The 17,337-nt window shown below is 38.5% G+C and overlaps 1 protein-coding gene and 1 long non-coding RNA gene across 2 annotated transcripts in view; both read left to right on the top strand.

Annotated features, from left to right (window-relative positions):
* Positions 1–4,398, top strand: part of LOC132990672 (uncharacterized) — a 32,674-nt gene extending 28,276 nt beyond the window's left edge. Inside the window, exon 3 of the long non-coding RNA XR_009676088.1 lies at positions 4,039–4,398. This is a non-coding gene — a long non-coding RNA (uncharacterized LOC132990672). The remainder of the gene's footprint in view (positions 1–4,038) is intronic.
* Positions 4,399–8,124: 3,726 nt separating this feature from the next.
* LOC132991345 (kelch-like protein 10) lies at positions 8,125–13,428 on the top strand. Its single transcript, XM_061060094.1, has 5 exons — positions 8,125–8,276; positions 9,549–10,032; positions 10,766–11,371; positions 12,172–12,321; positions 12,881–13,428. Exons 1-5 carry the CDS (start codon positions 8,140–8,142, stop codon positions 13,235–13,237), a joined length of 1,734 nt encoding a protein of 577 aa, XP_060916077.1. The 5' UTR covers positions 8,125–8,139; the 3' UTR covers positions 13,238–13,428.
* Positions 13,429–17,337: the final 3,909 nt, after the last annotated feature.

Genomic DNA, 17,337 nt, shown 5'->3' with positions numbered 1-17,337 from the left:
AAGGAGCCTGAAACTAATGAAATGCCTTGTGGGAGACTGTTGCCAAAGGGAAAGACCATAAACTCGGTGTTAAATAGGTTAATTGACTTCATACTATCACATTCAGATTTCACTTAACTCATTTTGGATTTTTTTTTATCCTGTACCAAACAAAAGTGGATCCAAGCAGCCACAAGTGAAAGTACACGTCTGAGGTGCTGATGCTGCCATCTGATGATGTTCAGCCTTTATCTCACAATGTGATGTGCACGATACAAGCACACCTTAAACTGGTTTTAGAGCAGAGGAATCACACATTTAGTGTTTGAGATTATGTTATATTGGAAGATAAATACAGAGTACAATGTGCTACAGCCTAAAACGTACCGATTTTTTTGCCCTATTTGGCGCCTCTCTGTTCCGTTTTGCACGGACTTAAGACTCAAAATGCAAGAAATCACCAGAAATAAATGAAAGGGTTCTTACTGTGTCCTTCTCAGATGCAGCACGGTGGGTTGCACCGGATTTGGATGAGTTCCTGGTAAGCCCTGCTCCCTCCGGACGTGCGGCATGCTGGGAGCCAAGTGCGCGCGTTCACGAGCGACGTATTGGGCTTTATTGTGGCGACGGCGCATCGTGACGTTCCGCCGACACCGTCCATTTTTTTCTTGAATCTAACGGGTCCTCTTGTGATTTTTTTTTTTTCTTCTTCCTTTTGGATCTACACCCTCAGCCCCCCCACCCTCCGCCTCACCACGCAGGGGGAGATGTTGGAGGAGCTACATCTTCCCCACCGCTGTCTCTCCAAATGCGTTTACGTCTCATTTGTCCAAAATCATATACGCCGTCCAAGTCCCGCCCCCTCGTGAGTCAGTGAGGTAAAAACTGTTCCCACCCTCTGAGATTTTTCATATTATGCAAGACGGCCGCTGTGATTGTAATAAGGACCTATGGCAGCAGCTCTCACGCCCCCCAACAGACGCATGCAGAAGTGCACGGTGGATCCATCATTCAGTCATGCTGCAAACGATCTCTGAGTTCTGGGGGGGGGGGGGGGCTTTCAGACAAAGTGTGTGTTCAGTGTGCACTACTATATGATTTTTAGACTATAGTAAAAGTTTCTTAAGCACACCAAGACGTAGTGCCTATAATATAAAACGTTAGATGTGTATCCTCTATTTTGTTAAAGTGCCTAAACGTCAGCATCATTAAACTGTTCCAATAAATTCTATTTCTAGGCCTAATGATGTTACATCCTGATAGCGTCTTTTAATATTTATTGTGAGATAATAGGCTACGTGGATTAATTCACATACATAGTGAATACTATCACTGAGAAAAGTTACCATCATCTTCAGGTTTAATAGGAATAGTCTCGCCTTTTGTATTTGGCTTCTCACCCAGAATTGACGGAATCTCAAAGAAGTTGTTGTCTCAGATAAAAACTTTAAAAAGACAGACACGAGAGGTGCTCTGAGCTCAGCTGATTATCATGATAATCGGCAGCAGAAATCTTTAGAATAAGACGAGAGAAGAATCCTCTGGAACCTTATTGTGTGGGATCTCATGTCCATGTCTGTCTTGTATGTATATGCACAGACTAGACGGGCTCTGTCATTTGCATGAAATAAAGTGAACTCAGCCATGTTGATGTGTGTCTTCACAGAGTGGAGATGCCTTCACGCGCAGGCCGCAGAGCTGCATCTCTGCTGCACACACACACACACACACACACACACACACACACACACACACACACACACACACACACACACACACACACACACACACACACTGAAAAATGTAGCCTACCTCAAATTAGAAATAGGCCTATGTAATTATAACTTTAGACATTCTTTATAAAGGGAAGCGTTTTAATGATGGATTTATTAACAGTAAAATAATGTTACGGTAATGTTTTGTAACATTGAAAATAACACATGCTTCTTTGAGAGAAATTACTTTGACTGTTTGAACCAGTTTGACACCTGTTAGGAAAAGCCTTCTCCACCAAAATCCACTTATCAAAAACGAATGAAGCGCACACAAAGGCCTATTTGACATCAAAACAGACATTGTGAAGCTTTCATGTTTTTATTAACCTGTGCCAAAATCTTCACCTTACAGCCTACATGTCATTATTAAAGGCATCAGCCTGCTGCGACAAATCCTCCATCAGTGTCCTATTGTTAATTAGTGGGGGGAATAAAACCGAATGTAGGCTATGGAGTAAAGACTATCTTTTGAAATAAACGGCTATACCTGCTTGCCTCACCTGTTTTTGGCATCAGCCTGCCAGCCTGTCAAAAAAGTTTTCTCTGTGTCACTCATGTTAACTTTATTAGAAACAACTGCAATCCATATCAGTGCTTCTGCTGCACCATGTGAACAAAAAGCACAGACATGTTTACTGTCCTGCGATAATTCAAGTTCGTCATCGACACACACAACCTCCAAAAAGATCCCTGACGAGGAGCTGTGAGCGCGCGCCACACAACCCTTTCTGAAACCCCTCTACAAGAGACCATGAACCCCCCAAAAAAACAATCACTTTAAAACATGAAAAGTGTAGATTAAGCCTCTTTAAAATAAAATAAATATGTCAGCATTATGGTAGCCTTTAAAATATTTGTTCACAACTTAGTTCAACAAGAATACAGAACAGTCTATTTTACAGAACTGTATAATCATAATAAATAGACTATAATAATGGTTCTGTCTCGGTGTAAAGATAACTATCTAGGCCTATATCAGCAAAAAGTTCGAGAAATGTCCTCAAACGCAAAAGAGTGGTCCCTAAAGCTGCAGACCATGAAAATATCAGTATACCTCATGAAGAGAAAACCAGCCTAAATAAAAGAACTGCAAAGTAACACACTTTAAATAAGATAAGACACACTCTGTATGTGCAGTATTACAATACAAAGGATTTGAGTCTATAAAGCCAATAAAAACATAGATTAGACCCAAATAATCTGCCCATACTTCATATGTCCCAAAACGTAGACTATATAAATCCTGTAGACCTACTTTAAAGTCGTACCTGTACAATCGTAAACCTATACAAATTTCTTTTAAAAAAAAAGAAAAAATCGCTGTACTTTTAAAACTGCAATAGTCCTAGATGTAAGCAGTGTAAAGTAACATAAATGATCCTATACTAGACGGACTGTAACTTATTGCCAGCATCATGTATGCTTTACATAGCCTATATTTAACGTCATTATTCCACTTTTTTTTATTTCAATCCGAAGTGTTTAATATTAGGACATGTTCTCGTATTTCCAGCAACATAAAACATCGATTTATTCCACTTAATGTGGTGCGTTCAAAGTCAAGATAAAGCGTGCAAAAACACTCCCTATAGGTGCCCCTTACTTTTATAGCGCGTTACTTAGGCCGTGAGAAGCAGACAGTCTTTTGGCTGCTGGGTCACAGTTTGTCTCAGAGCCTCCGACAGCAGTAAAGCACCCTCACATCCCTCCATTGTTTTACTGCTGCCAGGCCAGACAACATGCAGGCTGCAGTGCGCACAGGCGGCGGGTTAAAGCCTGACTATTTATGCATGTTCATGAGCAACATGTCGATGCAGCTGACATGTACTACAAATATGATTACTGTAAATGTATGAGCTGTAATGCTTTAGCCTCCCCACAATGATTCAGTGTGTGTGTGTGTTTGTGCCCCTGCATGCAGGAGAACTCAGACCTGGCACCCTTTCACCCCCACGTCGCGCCAATATTCAAATGGTGCAGCTCTGATTTGAATAGCTGCTTAATTAGACATGGTGGTGTATAATAAATGAAAGAGGGGGCACTCTTGTTAGATGCAGGCATGCTGCAGAATTTCCAGAGTTGTTTCAGCAATATGCATGCCTTTATAGAAATGGACATTTGCATGTTTTTTTTTTTTTTTAAAAAGCTTTGTAAAAATTCAAAATAAAGCCTGTGAGTAAACCATTTGGCTTCACTTACAAGATAAGAAAAAACACATAGAATCGACTTTAAATAAAGTACATCATATATTGAATATATATTTTATATTCCATCTTATTCTCAGCTCCTCTGCGGTTTGCATGGAGTCAACTGTTGTTCTATGAGAAGGACCACCAGCAGGCTTTGCATCTTTCTGGACCCCTTTTGTCTGATGTGTTGGAGATCATTTGCATATTGAAAACAGTTGCAGATCAGTCTCTGCTATCGTGGGAAAGTAGAAAAGGGAAAATTGACAAAATGTGAGATAATCAGGGGTTAAAGCTGATTGATGCAGACCTCTTTGTACTCACTGCATTTATTTGTCTGATATGCAAAAAATATATGTTTTTCTTCTTTTTAAAATAAATGTAGTTCTCTGCAAACTCCAGAGTGTCTATAGCTTCTCATTCTAAATCTTAGTGTCAAGATGAACTCAGCGGGTTATTCTCTGATTTCCTTGTTGAGGGGAAAGTGAGCATTTTTCACAGGTATTGATTGAACTGTCAAGTTTGTGATACTACAGGACCTCAAAGGGAAGGTGACTGTTTTCAACCATGTCCTTGCTTGTGAATTCTCCACTTCATGAGTGTATCCCTGCATTTTTTTTGTAGATATATTTAGATTTTTTGGTAAAATTTTTTTTACTTTTAATATTTGATGACTTGGCTCCTCAAGCTGCTTAACAAAGAGGGCAATAAAAACAGTCAAATGACATGGAAACTCAATTGAGATGGAAAAGTTTGTCCAAAATTTGGGAGTATATTGTCAAGGTTCCTTAGAAACACAATTTATTATTTTGAAAGCATGTCATTAGGGTTGCCTCAAACCTATGAACGCTGCGTGTGGAGAATCAGCCCAGAACCTGATGTATGCAGTTTGCAGCCTATACAGTCTTTAAGAAATCAAGAAACAAATGTAATACAACATACAGCAAATACAGTAGAAACAACACACCAACCTGAGCAGGGCGCCCTACTTCTTGTTTCTTTGTTTGTTTTGGATCTTCTTTATCTTCAGCTAGAAGCTATTCTTCAGTTTAAAACTGACATGAGCACCAAAAAAAACATTTTCACAAAAACTGTCATAAAACTTGCTCCGAAAATGGGATCTCCTGAGTGAACATGATGTCTGCAGGTCTGTCTTTGAACTCTGAGAAGAAGAACTAAACATTTCTGGAGGGTTTGAGTCAACTTGTGCCAACAAATAACTCAGTATACGGAGGATAGAATGAGCCAGTATAGCCACTGATTATTCCTGAGAAGACAGACAGACAGATATTAATCAATTATTCTGATACATTTGCAGATTTGTATTCAAACACGCATGTTGGTTAATAATTTAAAAAAATCAATGTTTACTTTATGTTCAACCCTCGTCCAGGATATAAAATAATGAAATAAATCATTTGTTAATGTTTGGAGGTTGTTGGTTTATGAACCCATTGTGTGTGGGTTTTTATTTTATTTCTTAGCAGAACAAAGATATTACAAGCATTGGGATTGTGTTCATGAAATATGTTATGTATAATTAACCCAGTCTTTTGGAATTTGTCTCAAAGCTGGTCTGAATTGAAAAAAAAATCAACAGTAGAGCAATTTCACTTTATTACAAAAAATCAATCACTAAAATCAATAATTAAATAATAAATGCAGCCTGCTTACATCAAATAGAAACTAAAGGGACACCTGATGAATTGACTGATCACGTCACGAGTGGCTGAGACTCAACAGGCTTTTTGTTTTAAATAACATCGAGCTACATTATTATTTTAAACAGCGTTTAAGTAAAGGGAACGTCTTTAACCCGTCTTTCTTTACTGGACCAACAGGTGATCTAAACAAAATAAAGTCAATACCAAAAAAACAAAGATTTGAATAGACTGCAAGCCAAATATAAAGTCTGTACAAAACGTTCAAGATGCGATTTAGGATTACAAGTTTTATGAGAAATAGCCAACAGCCTACCTCGTCGAAGGTTTACGGTCTCTGGCAGAGTCTTCAGGATTTTCATTTGTTACCCTAATCTCTCTAATTATAAGAAAAAAAAACTGTAAGCAAACTGTCCAGCTTTTATTTTCTACTCCTGAGTCTTGCACCAAACCACAGTGTCCACGGTAATTGCTTATTTCATCTAAATCTTCACTTCTCGAGAGATAAATAACTATTTTATTCAATTTATCGCAACAGAATGTCAAACTTGTTATGTTGCATTTGATTTTGAATCGCTGTGTTTTGTTTTTTTTAATCTCTGCTCGTTCATAAAGTTTCAACTAAAAGAGGCCCAAACGTGATAATGTGATTTGGACCACAGTAACACTATACAGAGGTTTATTGTCCCATCAGATTTAGGCCTACAGTAGAGGAGGGGAAATACAAATAACATACAAGACGACATGGGACACAAATCAAAACATTTGTTAGGCAATTAACTCCATTAAAATGTATTTGTTGTCTAGAAATGTTCAATTAGCATATTAGACAATAAAAAAATGCTTTATTCCCGGGTTCCCATTTTATTGAAAGAAATGATCGTTTTTATTTAGCAACACTTTTATTTTTAGATAGCCTATAATAGCTGTAATGAGTGGCTTCAATGTTTCTGAACTCATTTATCATGACGGTTATATAACTAGGCTATAAGTCCTGTTTCCCGACGTAATTATTCGATAAACGCCTTAAAAAAAGTTCTGATCGAAGATGAAGTTGCCGTTCAAATATCATCAATATCTGTTAGTGGAGGCTACTTTTTTTTACCATGGGTTATTGGGAATATGATGACAGTGTCAATGCTAAAATGAAGCTTTAATTTATCCCAGATGTGGAATCGAGATGAGGCCTTTAGTATTTAGAGTTAGATTTGTTATACAGCGCAGCTCCTGTGGGATATTCAGCTGCAGATGAAAAAAAAAAAATCTTTTACACGCAGCCTATAGGTTTTAGATTATGTGCGCATGTATTGGGATCTCTAAATGTAGGTTAAAGTCCAGCCCCTCTTACTGTCTGCTGAGTAATTACAAAGGGTAATCATATTGCATAGCTAATTTCAAGGTAATCAAACAGGTAGATTGAGGGCTTTAATCCTCCGTCACTGTAGTCTGTGTGATGTGTTTGCAGATCCTCTGTAAGAAATATACGATCTTTTTAAAAGACTCAGTTGAAAGAAGGGACACTATTTATATAAATATATTTAGTAGGCTGTATCTTGGGATATTTGGCCTTGTGGGTGTATCTACGAGGCTATAAAGCTGTTTTTGAGAGCTTCAGAAGGACTGCAGAGGACACACAGCAGCGGGAGTGTTTCTCTGTTCTGCTGCTGCCATCGTGTGGAAGTTTTATGTATTACATCAGCAACGATATTGATTTTTGAAGCCTTAATATCTGCTGCCCCAAGTGGCCAATCACTGTCCACTCAAGGTCTCATGCTGTTTTACAAACACTAAAAATACATCATACCTCTTTATTTCCAAAAGGAATAAGGTCATTCTGAGCCTCTCTTTATGATACACTGATTCAAACATGAAAAACATATTATAGACTAAGTACTTGAATTACATTTTTTTTTTACCCTTAAGTACTGAACTTTTCATACTTTGGACAAATATACTTTTTTCTACATTACAATTGAAAATTATATAAATACTAAATACTTTTTTGTGTGTGTTTTGCTTTGTGTAAATGTGTGTCATTATGTACTTCCAGTACATTTAAGTGTAATCTTTAACTTCTACTGCAAAATGTTCAGTCTTTTGAAGATCCCACGTAAATGGTTAAATGCAATTTTAATTTTGAAGGTCAAAAAATGTGCTGATAATATCATGGAGGTTTTGTAGTTACTACAAAATGCTGTCTGCTACTTTTATTTTGAAAAATGTCCTTTAACATGAGAGCCTATGGCATTGGGCAGGAAATAATATTTAAATGTAATGGAGTAAATAATCAATCATAAACATACTGTATGAATTAATTAACACTTTCTCAACAACATAAACAAATCTGTTATTATTAAAATGATTCCGTTGTCATTGTGATGTCACAATGTTGGATTCTAGAATCTGTCACTTCTGTCATAAGGCCTGAGTGTTCTCATCCTTTCTAAAACAAACTAGAGACATTTGAGATTAAACCAGCAACCAGAACACAAGGTGACTGAGAGACTGAGAGAAAGGTATCTTAAAAAAAACATCAAGATGAGTGACAGAAGTAAATCATCCTACTTTAATGAACTCCGCCTGGAGGGAGAATTTTGTGATGCAGTCATTAAAGTTGAGGATGCCAAGTTTCAAATCCACAAAGTTATCCTCTGTAACTGCAGCTCTTACTTTCGGTGAGTTTGTTGTTTGAATCAGCTGATACATTTAGTATCCTTAAGGAAAAGCAGATAAACTTATATAACTTCATGAATAGAATCAAAGTTATGATCAGTTCATGATTAAAGTCTGAAAAAGCCCAAATCACAAGACACATTGATTCATTCAGCAAAGAAACAAACCTGATGGACACCTGATATTTACAACATGTGTTCAAGGATAATTCATAATTTAAAAGTCAACCAATGGAGCGGGTTCCCTCTCTTTCAACACACAGTATAGGATATCAGTTCAGATGAAGGTTGAAGGTTGTGTTAAAAAAATTAAATAGTCCCATGAAGTGAAGTTCAGGGATTTTGTACATTGACTTGATGCTCAGTTTTGAAATCAGGATAAAAAACAATAATTTTCATAAAGTTTGATTGTAAGTTAACACCAATCTCTCATTTCCATGCCACCTTACTTTAAATGATTTAATTTACCAAGAAAACAAAGAGTCAGTTCACTGCCTTGTGTCTACGATTAATTGTGAAAAGTGGTGAAAAGTGAAAGGAAGATGAAGAACGAAAACTAAAATAGAAATCAAGTTTTAAAACCAATGAGTGTTTGGTATCATATTCTTACTCTGGGTTATGACTTGAATGATGCATTATTGTTTCAGACAGTTTTAATTCCTTTACATACAAAATGGTAGCATGTTTCTCTCTATGAACTACTAAATAGGATAGGATAATACTTTATTTATCCCCAGAGGGGGAATTCGGGCATTGCAGCAGCACAAAGACAAGTAGAAGGTCATACAAAATAAAAAGTTTAAACAGAATAGTTAAGATAATGTGAATAAAAATAGGGGGTATATACAAGTACAATATAAATGGTTAAGTTAACTATACAGGGCAATTAAGACATTATGTGCCGTGAATGGCAAGATAAAGTGACAAGTGATGATTAAAGTGATTTGATGGGCTTACAGTATAGAATTGAGTATTCCAGACTGTTAATCAGGGCTTTAAGTTGCAGTTAAGATGAAACATATATTCATATATCTTCAAAAAGAAATATGTGCTATTCCTTAAACTCATATACAGAAAGCATGTAATCCTCACAGTACACTTAGTTCATCAGTTCTGTGGTTTAAAGCTTGGTACACTAGGAAAGGCCCTTTAACTCATTCAGTCACATTGTATGTTTTGAAAGTTCCAAAATATTCTTAATAGTGTGAAAATAATAAGAAATAGTTGTATACGGTTTGTTTTCAATTTACCACCTTGTCTCTAAATGATCCACAGAGCTCTGTTCAAACGCTGGTCAACCCCTGACAAAAAAGTCTACAACATACCGGGCCTGTCTCCTGACATGATGCAGCTCATCATTGAGTTTGCCTACACCGGCTCTGTTCCTATAACCGAGGAAAACGTGCAGCAGCTGCTGCTAGCTGCTGATCAGCTCAGTGTAATGGACATCGTCAAAACCTGCTGTGACTTCCTCGGAGAGCAGCTCTGCCCAGAAAACTGCATCGGTATCTGGCAGTTCACCAAAATAGTCTTCTCTTTGGAACTGCAGCACAAAGCGTACCACTACATCACTGATCACTTTGAGGACATTGTTTCCTGTGAGGAGTTCTTCCAGCTCTCCGTAGAGGAGCTAGTTGAATTCCTCGAGAGAGACGACCTCAATGTGAGAAATGAAAGATCTGTGTTTGAGGCTGTTACTCACTGGATTGGCCACAGACCTGAGGAACGAGATGGACACATCAGCCTTCTCTTGTCTAAGGTAAGATCACTTTTTCCACACTGGATTGATGTGAGATTTAGTTCTTTAGCATGTAGCTAGCTGTGTTCTCATGATTGCAACAGAAATCCTTACAGTAAGACAAATTCAAGTCAACCAGATCAGTCCAATAGGTTTAGGGTGTGTCTGCTCCCCATCCTGTTCACACATTAGATTTCCTGAATCAAGTGCAGTCTCAACCTTTCCCTTCTCAATCATATACGGGGCATATTTAAGCACTCTTGAGACACTGCTTACAGCTCACGTTTCTTAATTGATGTTTCCTTGCTCCTTAATCCTCCCTTGCACCTGAAGTTGTTCCAGATGTGCTAATTTTACAGGCCATCACAAAGCTCTTAATTCTTAGAGAGATCTTTTCCTTGCCTCTCTCCATGCATCCCTGGTGGAAGGTTCAAAGATGCAATAAGGGAATCATACTGTAGATGCAATCTAAAAAACTGCAATTGTCACAAACAACAAAGATGGCTGCCGGATGTTGTAACTGGCAACCTAGCTAAGTAGCCTATTAGCCTTCTGCTAATTCGTACATTTGGTTGGGTCATGAATCATTGAGAGAGGAACTGACATGTTTGTTTGTTGACTTTAACAAATGTACAGAGAATCACTCTTCTTATGATATAAAGATAACAAGTTAGTTTGATCAAACCATTATGAGATTCACTGAACTAAAGTCAAATAGGTTTGATTCACGGAGGTCCTGTTTTTCACTCTCTAGGTCCGGCTGGCTACGACGAGTCTAGAGTACATCAGGATCCATGTCATGTCCAATGAGCTGGTGAGAAATGACCTTTCATGCATGGAGGCCCTTGAAGCCTTTTACAACACCATCACAAACAGGCCATCGCTGTCTGGTCTCTTCAACCCGTTTGTCCGCCCTCGCCTGCCTCCTGCCGTCCTGCTGGCGCTCGGAGGCTGGAGCGGTGGCGATCCGACTCATGGCATCGAGGCATACGATGTTCGAGCCGACCATTGGATCAACGTGACAAACGATCTGGAGCGTCCCCGGGCCTACCACGGCTCTGCATTCCTCGACGGGTACGTGTACTGTGTTGGTGGCTTTGATCGTTTGGAGCATTTCAACAGCATGCGCCGGTTGGACCTGAGCACATACACCTGGCATGAAGCAGCACCAATGTACTGCCGTCGCTGCTACGTGAGTGTTACCGTGCTCAATGGATACATATACGCCCTGGGAGGCTACGATGGGCATGCACGACTCAACACTGCTGAGCGCTACAAGCCCGAGACCAACCAGTGGAGTCTTATCGCACCCATGAACATGCAGAGGAGCGACGCCAGCTGCACTTCACTCGACAACAAGGTAGAGCAAAAAAAAGAGCTGGGACTAAAAGAGGAGTATGACAGAGACTGGAACATTGATCATTTGTTTTGTGAACTACTTGAGACTCATAGTCGACTGAGTTTACTACATAGTCTTACACTAGCAGAACTTTAGGGCTTTGTGTAAAGAAAACTATTAGATGAGGTAGAAGACCAAAGTTCGTTTGATGACCTTGTGAATGTTTATTTAAGTAAGTAGGAATATTGTCCAGAGGGTAGAGTCCAACTTAATTATGTCAAGATTTTATAATATTCTGTGCAGACTGAAAAACTGTAACTTCCACCATAACTCATTATTTATTAAAACTGCAATATAATAATAATGAATAATATGTCCATGATAACAAAGTGCAATATTGAAACAAACAGTGCAATAATCTTGAAAATGTGTGTATATATTCCATCTGACTCTGATTCCTGTAAATATTTCTTGGACCTATTATTGAACTCTTACTTACATTCCTATTCTATTTGATTAATATTTTTCTTACTATATTTCTACTGCTATATTGTATATTTGGAGCAACTGTAACAATCAAATTTCCCTCTCGGATTAATAAAGTATTTCTGATTCTGATCTGTGTTAAGTGGTGCGAGTTGCAGTATTGCCCTCTTCTACACTTGACTAACACATTCTTCACTAAATGTTTGCTCACACCTGAAATTATTTAACATGTCGATAACATGATACTGCTGTTTATATTGACATTGACATTTAAAAGTAATCTGACAAAGTTTAGAAAATGGTACATTTCTTAATAACCCTCGTGTTCTACACAGGTTTACATTTGTGGTGGCTTCAATGGAAACGAGTGCCTGCCTTCATGTGAATATTACACCCCTGAGACCAACCAGTGGACAATGATCAGCCCCATGATCAGCCGGCGCAGTGGAATTGGAGTCATTTCTTATGGAGGATTTGTCTATGCAGTAAGTTCATATTATCACTGCCTACTTATAAACTTAAAAACTTAACAACAACAATGCCAACATGCTCATGTTATGATGTTTACACAATGTTCATTCTCTTAGTTTAGCAGGTTAGCATGCCAACAAAAGCAAAAGCCATCACAATCCTCAAACATAAAATGATTTGTCAATTATCATGCTAATTCATTTAACATATATTAATATATTTTGCTTAAAACAGCAAATGTCCACCTCTTGTTGTTGCTAGATATGAAGCTGTGGATCAGTTACGTTATTAAGATGTATCCATATGTTAGTGTAAATATCATACCAACCCCTCTAGTAAATGTTGAAATACAGTTTATGACTGGATATGGGAATGGGTTTCTAAAGACTGTTTGATTCATCATCTGGACAGATTAGTCAGTGACTGACAAATTCACTGACTTTAGCTGTTATCACCTTTAATACATTGCCTTTTGCTCTATATGCAATGAATGATCATTTTCTCTATTTAGATTGTGATAGTAGATCGTTCTGTCTCCATTTTGACACTTTAAAAAAAACGTTCCCTTTGCAGGTTGGTGGCTTTGATGGCAACAACCGTCTGCGCAGCGTTGAGGCCTACAACCCTCAAACCAACACCTGGCACGCAGTGTCCTGCATGTTGAAACCCCGCAGCAACTTCGGAATCGAAGTCATTGACGACAAAGTCTTTGCTGTCGGAGGCTTCAATGGCTTCACCACATCCGATAACGTGGAATTCTACGACGCGTCAACCAACGTGTGGTCCGAGGCAGCTGACATGGAGATTTTCCGCAGTGCTGTAAGCTGCTGCGTGGTGACCGGGATTCCTAACATGACCAAGCTAACTGTCCCTCGAGACAGCCTTCTGCTTATGGAGGTGGAGTCTGTGGAGTCGGGAGAGTCCGACTAACAGGCTTGACCTCCAGTCTTAAGCGCGGTCTTGCCCCTTACCACCATCCACTCTGGAAAGACATTAACAGCAAAATAAAAAGTTCTTTGAGCATTTAACTGCTGCTGCACAGAAGACTTCTTTAACTTTTCATCTTAGTTAAAGACTTGTTAGTATCAAGTCCTGTGAGAAGGTTGATGTGTCCAACCTATCCGTTCTCAGTCATATATTAGCTCTTCCAGACACTAAAAAAGGTCAAGTAATGTAGTGAATAGTAAATGGACTGCTCCTAGATAGTCTCTTTTTTGACTAATCAGTACTTATGTATCTTTCTGTGGTGGATTATTTTGTTCAAATTACCTTTCATAGCCTAAAGATAGATTCTTTAGAATTAACAATGACTAGTCACAACCACAGACGGTATATAAGGTCACAACATGTAAACGATTTTAACCCTTTAACCTTAGAAAATAACTACAAACAATTGCATGATGGAACCAGAGTCTACTGGAAGCTATGTTACCTTTCAGCTTAATGCTAACATTAACATGCTAAATAACCTGCTGGCGCTAATTTTAAAAGTGACATCGTGTAGCATGTTCAGCAACATAGTCCAGTTTATTAGCATGCTAACATATGCTTATTAGTGGTCAGTTAGCATTATTAGATCCAGTTGCATCTCATATCTACTGCAGCGTAAACTAGTACTTCTTCGTAGATATAAAAATCAGCTATGGCTGATTGCAATGTCATTAGTTAACCTGTTGTAACCTGCTTTGGGGGTCAATTGTAACAATATATTCAAATTATTTTAGTAAAAACACAAGTTTAAAATATGTTTATGAAGTTTTGCATTAGGCTTATTATTAGTTATCTTTGTTTTTTTTCTGAAATGACATTTTGACAACATGGCATTATATAATCAAACTTTTAGACACAGTAGCGTTCTAAAATCAGACTGACCTATTTTTTGTTCCAGAAATTGAATTTGAAAAATGCCCATTGAGCAGCTGCACCAATGATCTGAGCGACAAGTGCCCTTTGGTCTTCACAATTAAACTAGGTCCTAAAAGAGTAACATGATGACAGAGTGGAGTGTGTGTGTGGGAGGCAGTGTGGAGTGTGTGTGGGCAGCAGAGAGGGAGAGACTTGCATGGAGAGCACTCTGGCTTGTTTTTGTCATTACCAGTGAGGGTTAAAAAAGCACATTTTTAGACGGGAGCCGACGACCTCTAAGGTTTGTTGTGCTGCCCTCTGTTCAGGTCAAACTTATGGTCACACAGAATTTTAAGGTATGATGGCATAAATCCAAGAAATGTGGGGAGGTTGCAACAGAGAAGCGACCCCACTTTTCAGGTTGGACCGACATGTTATAAATGTGCAGAAAAGGCCAAGCATATTCAAACAAAGCAAAAAAATAATATAGGCCTAGTAAAGCACAAATTATGCAAGCAGTTCAGTCCTGTTTGCATGTTTGAGCAGATTATTTCTATGGTAACAAAAAAATGTGAACAGTGTCATCAAACAAGATTGGCCCCAGGAGGTAAAATATTCCTGAACAAAGTTTCTTTGAGAGAAACTTTGATTGCATCTAATCTCTCTCTGTTTCAAAGAGAGGGTGGAAATCAGGACGTTATGTCTTTTCAGAAGCTTTGTGAGAATAAGACACCTTAAACATCATTTGTCCATGTTTTGTGTATACCAATTTGTGTCCTCCCATGTTTCCCTGCTCAAGGTATCCTTGGTTTCAATACTTGCAGTTACAGTTTCTGCATTCCAACTACTTTAATAACGATGAGTTCATTTGGCATGTTATCCATAAAGAGTATCACTGCTGTGTATTTGTTACAACATGGGGCGTAGTTTCCACCTCAGGGACACAGAAAAAAGCTCTGTTATCAAACGACCGACCAATTAACCTACTCTACCAACTGATGTGCAGCCACAACACTCAATGGTTCAAGCAATTTAACTGTAAGTCTTTCTTCAGCCTGTGTGACCATTTAACAGATGCCCACTCTGTTCTCTTCTCAGGAGCCTGAGGCCGGTTCTTTCTGGAGTTTCTTCAGCTGATCTTTCCCTTCCTTTGCTGCCTTGATCTCTGTGCACTCTGTAACCTGCTTTTCATTTTCTTACATCTGCCTCTGGACACTATTATGCTACACACTTTGACTTTTCTTCTTACTGCTGGACTCCATTCAAATGACTTCTGTGAACTTCTTGAAAACTTTCAGGTCATCACAGGATTCTTGCACTCTGCTTTTCTCCGGGGGCGTTTTGGTCCCTTTAACATGGTTTCTTTCCTCTGTGCACAAGAGCAGACCTGGTTGTTCTTCTTCTCTGTTGCTTATTCTGGTCAGCAGTGATGTCCATGTCTGAGTGTAAAGTGTTGTAAGATCTGTCTGTGACTCATCTTTATGCCTATTTGTAGTGTGTGGGTTTGAATGCAACAAATCAAGCCAGTCTTTGATACTGTGTTTCTAATACAAGATGTCTCTGATGAGGCTTTTTTACAAGGTGTCATGTGTTTTATCTCTGTCGGCACCGCTTTTCCCAGTAGTCCGCAGCACCAGGTCTGATACAGCATTAGTTTTTTAAACTAGGACACAAGTCTGCCTGGAAACCCAGAGGAGAAAAGAATAATGCACGCAGCACAATATTAGGAATGCAGGACATTTTCAATCTACAGTATTTCTTTAACTGCCTGGATGAGTTACCTCCCCTCATCAATCATCCTTTCATTGTTTTATCTGTCTTGTCTTGTAACCACTGATTGCAAAGCGAAGGAATAGTTTTCAAAATAAAATACACTTTTTTTGTTTTCTAACAGTTAAATGAAAAGAGTCACTGCCCAATACATAAAATTCCTCATTTAACACAAAATGTTATTGATACATGTTGGTTATCCGGCATGAAAAATTGGTGTTCCAGGGGTGTGGTAGAACTATTTTCTTATATTTCTCTGAGACTAAGTCCCCAAAAGTTTCCAAAAATATAGAACTGATCCTTTAAGGTACATAGGTACAGGTTCTCAAGGTTGTCACTTGCTGCCTGCAGACCCCATTGAAATGTAAATGTAAACAACAAGGCCTTCATGATTTGAAGTTTGATAATCGAGAATTTAAAGCTTTGTCTCAATTTTAAAATAAATGAATGCACTGCTGAAAACTGCAGCCTCAAAGACATATATATATATATAAATATATGATATTACACTTTTTGAGTGTGCTTCTGCATTTATACTCTATTTGCGTTTGAGTGACCTTGAATGTCCAGTCTGCTTGAGAGAAAACTTTTGATGTATCAGTTGACATTTTATAGTGGATACAAAACTAATTTGTTAACAATTAAAAACTAATTTGGTAAAATGAATTGATTGGGAGAGTTGGAATATGAATGGTTCTTAAAATAACTGGCCCATGGCCCTCTAGTGTTTTAATCCAGCCCTGTAATCTAATAAAATCTAAATTAAGATGCATACTGGGGTTGTTTTATTAGTACGCTACTTTGTTATTTTCAAAAGGTCAACAGTCACACTTAGCATACATACGACATTCAAAGGAAATGTTCTACATGACTGCACATTATTGGACTAGAATAGCCTACAATTCAACGATTGTGTGATTAATGTTACCCATTTAGACATTTTATGGCGGTACGACTGTTAACATGTCCACATATTTACTTTAAAATGTGGTATTTTTTCACAAGGTGACTAAAAATCCGTCAACATTTTAGCTGAATGCCTTAACATCGGATAACATGATAAAAAACAGGCAGTGGAAAACAATTACGACGCTTCATAACACTGAACATTTCTCTCTTGTGATGTGTGAAACAGGCTTTACGGTTATTCGAGGTTTGCAGGTATGTGGTGAAACAAACAAATGGCCTTAGCGGGTTCTCGTATGGAAAGCAGGCAGGGCACAGAGGGGCTACAGTGACATTTTCCCCACATGCAAAATCATGCAAAGGTAAATACTGAAGCGGAGGGATACAAACACTATTGCAGAACATGGCCGTCACCTCCGTCATGTCCTCTCTTGCGGGCCGGCCTACTTCGGTGACACTGCGCTCTGATTGGCCTGAAGGCCCTCGCGGTAGGCTCTCATTGGATTCCC

This window comes from Labrus mixtus, chromosome 16, assembly GCF_963584025.1.
Source record: "Labrus mixtus chromosome 16, fLabMix1.1, whole genome shotgun sequence".
Classification (NCBI taxonomy): domain Eukaryota; kingdom Metazoa; phylum Chordata; class Actinopteri; order Labriformes; family Labridae; genus Labrus; species Labrus mixtus.
This window is presented reverse-complemented; position numbering and strand designations above follow the sequence as displayed.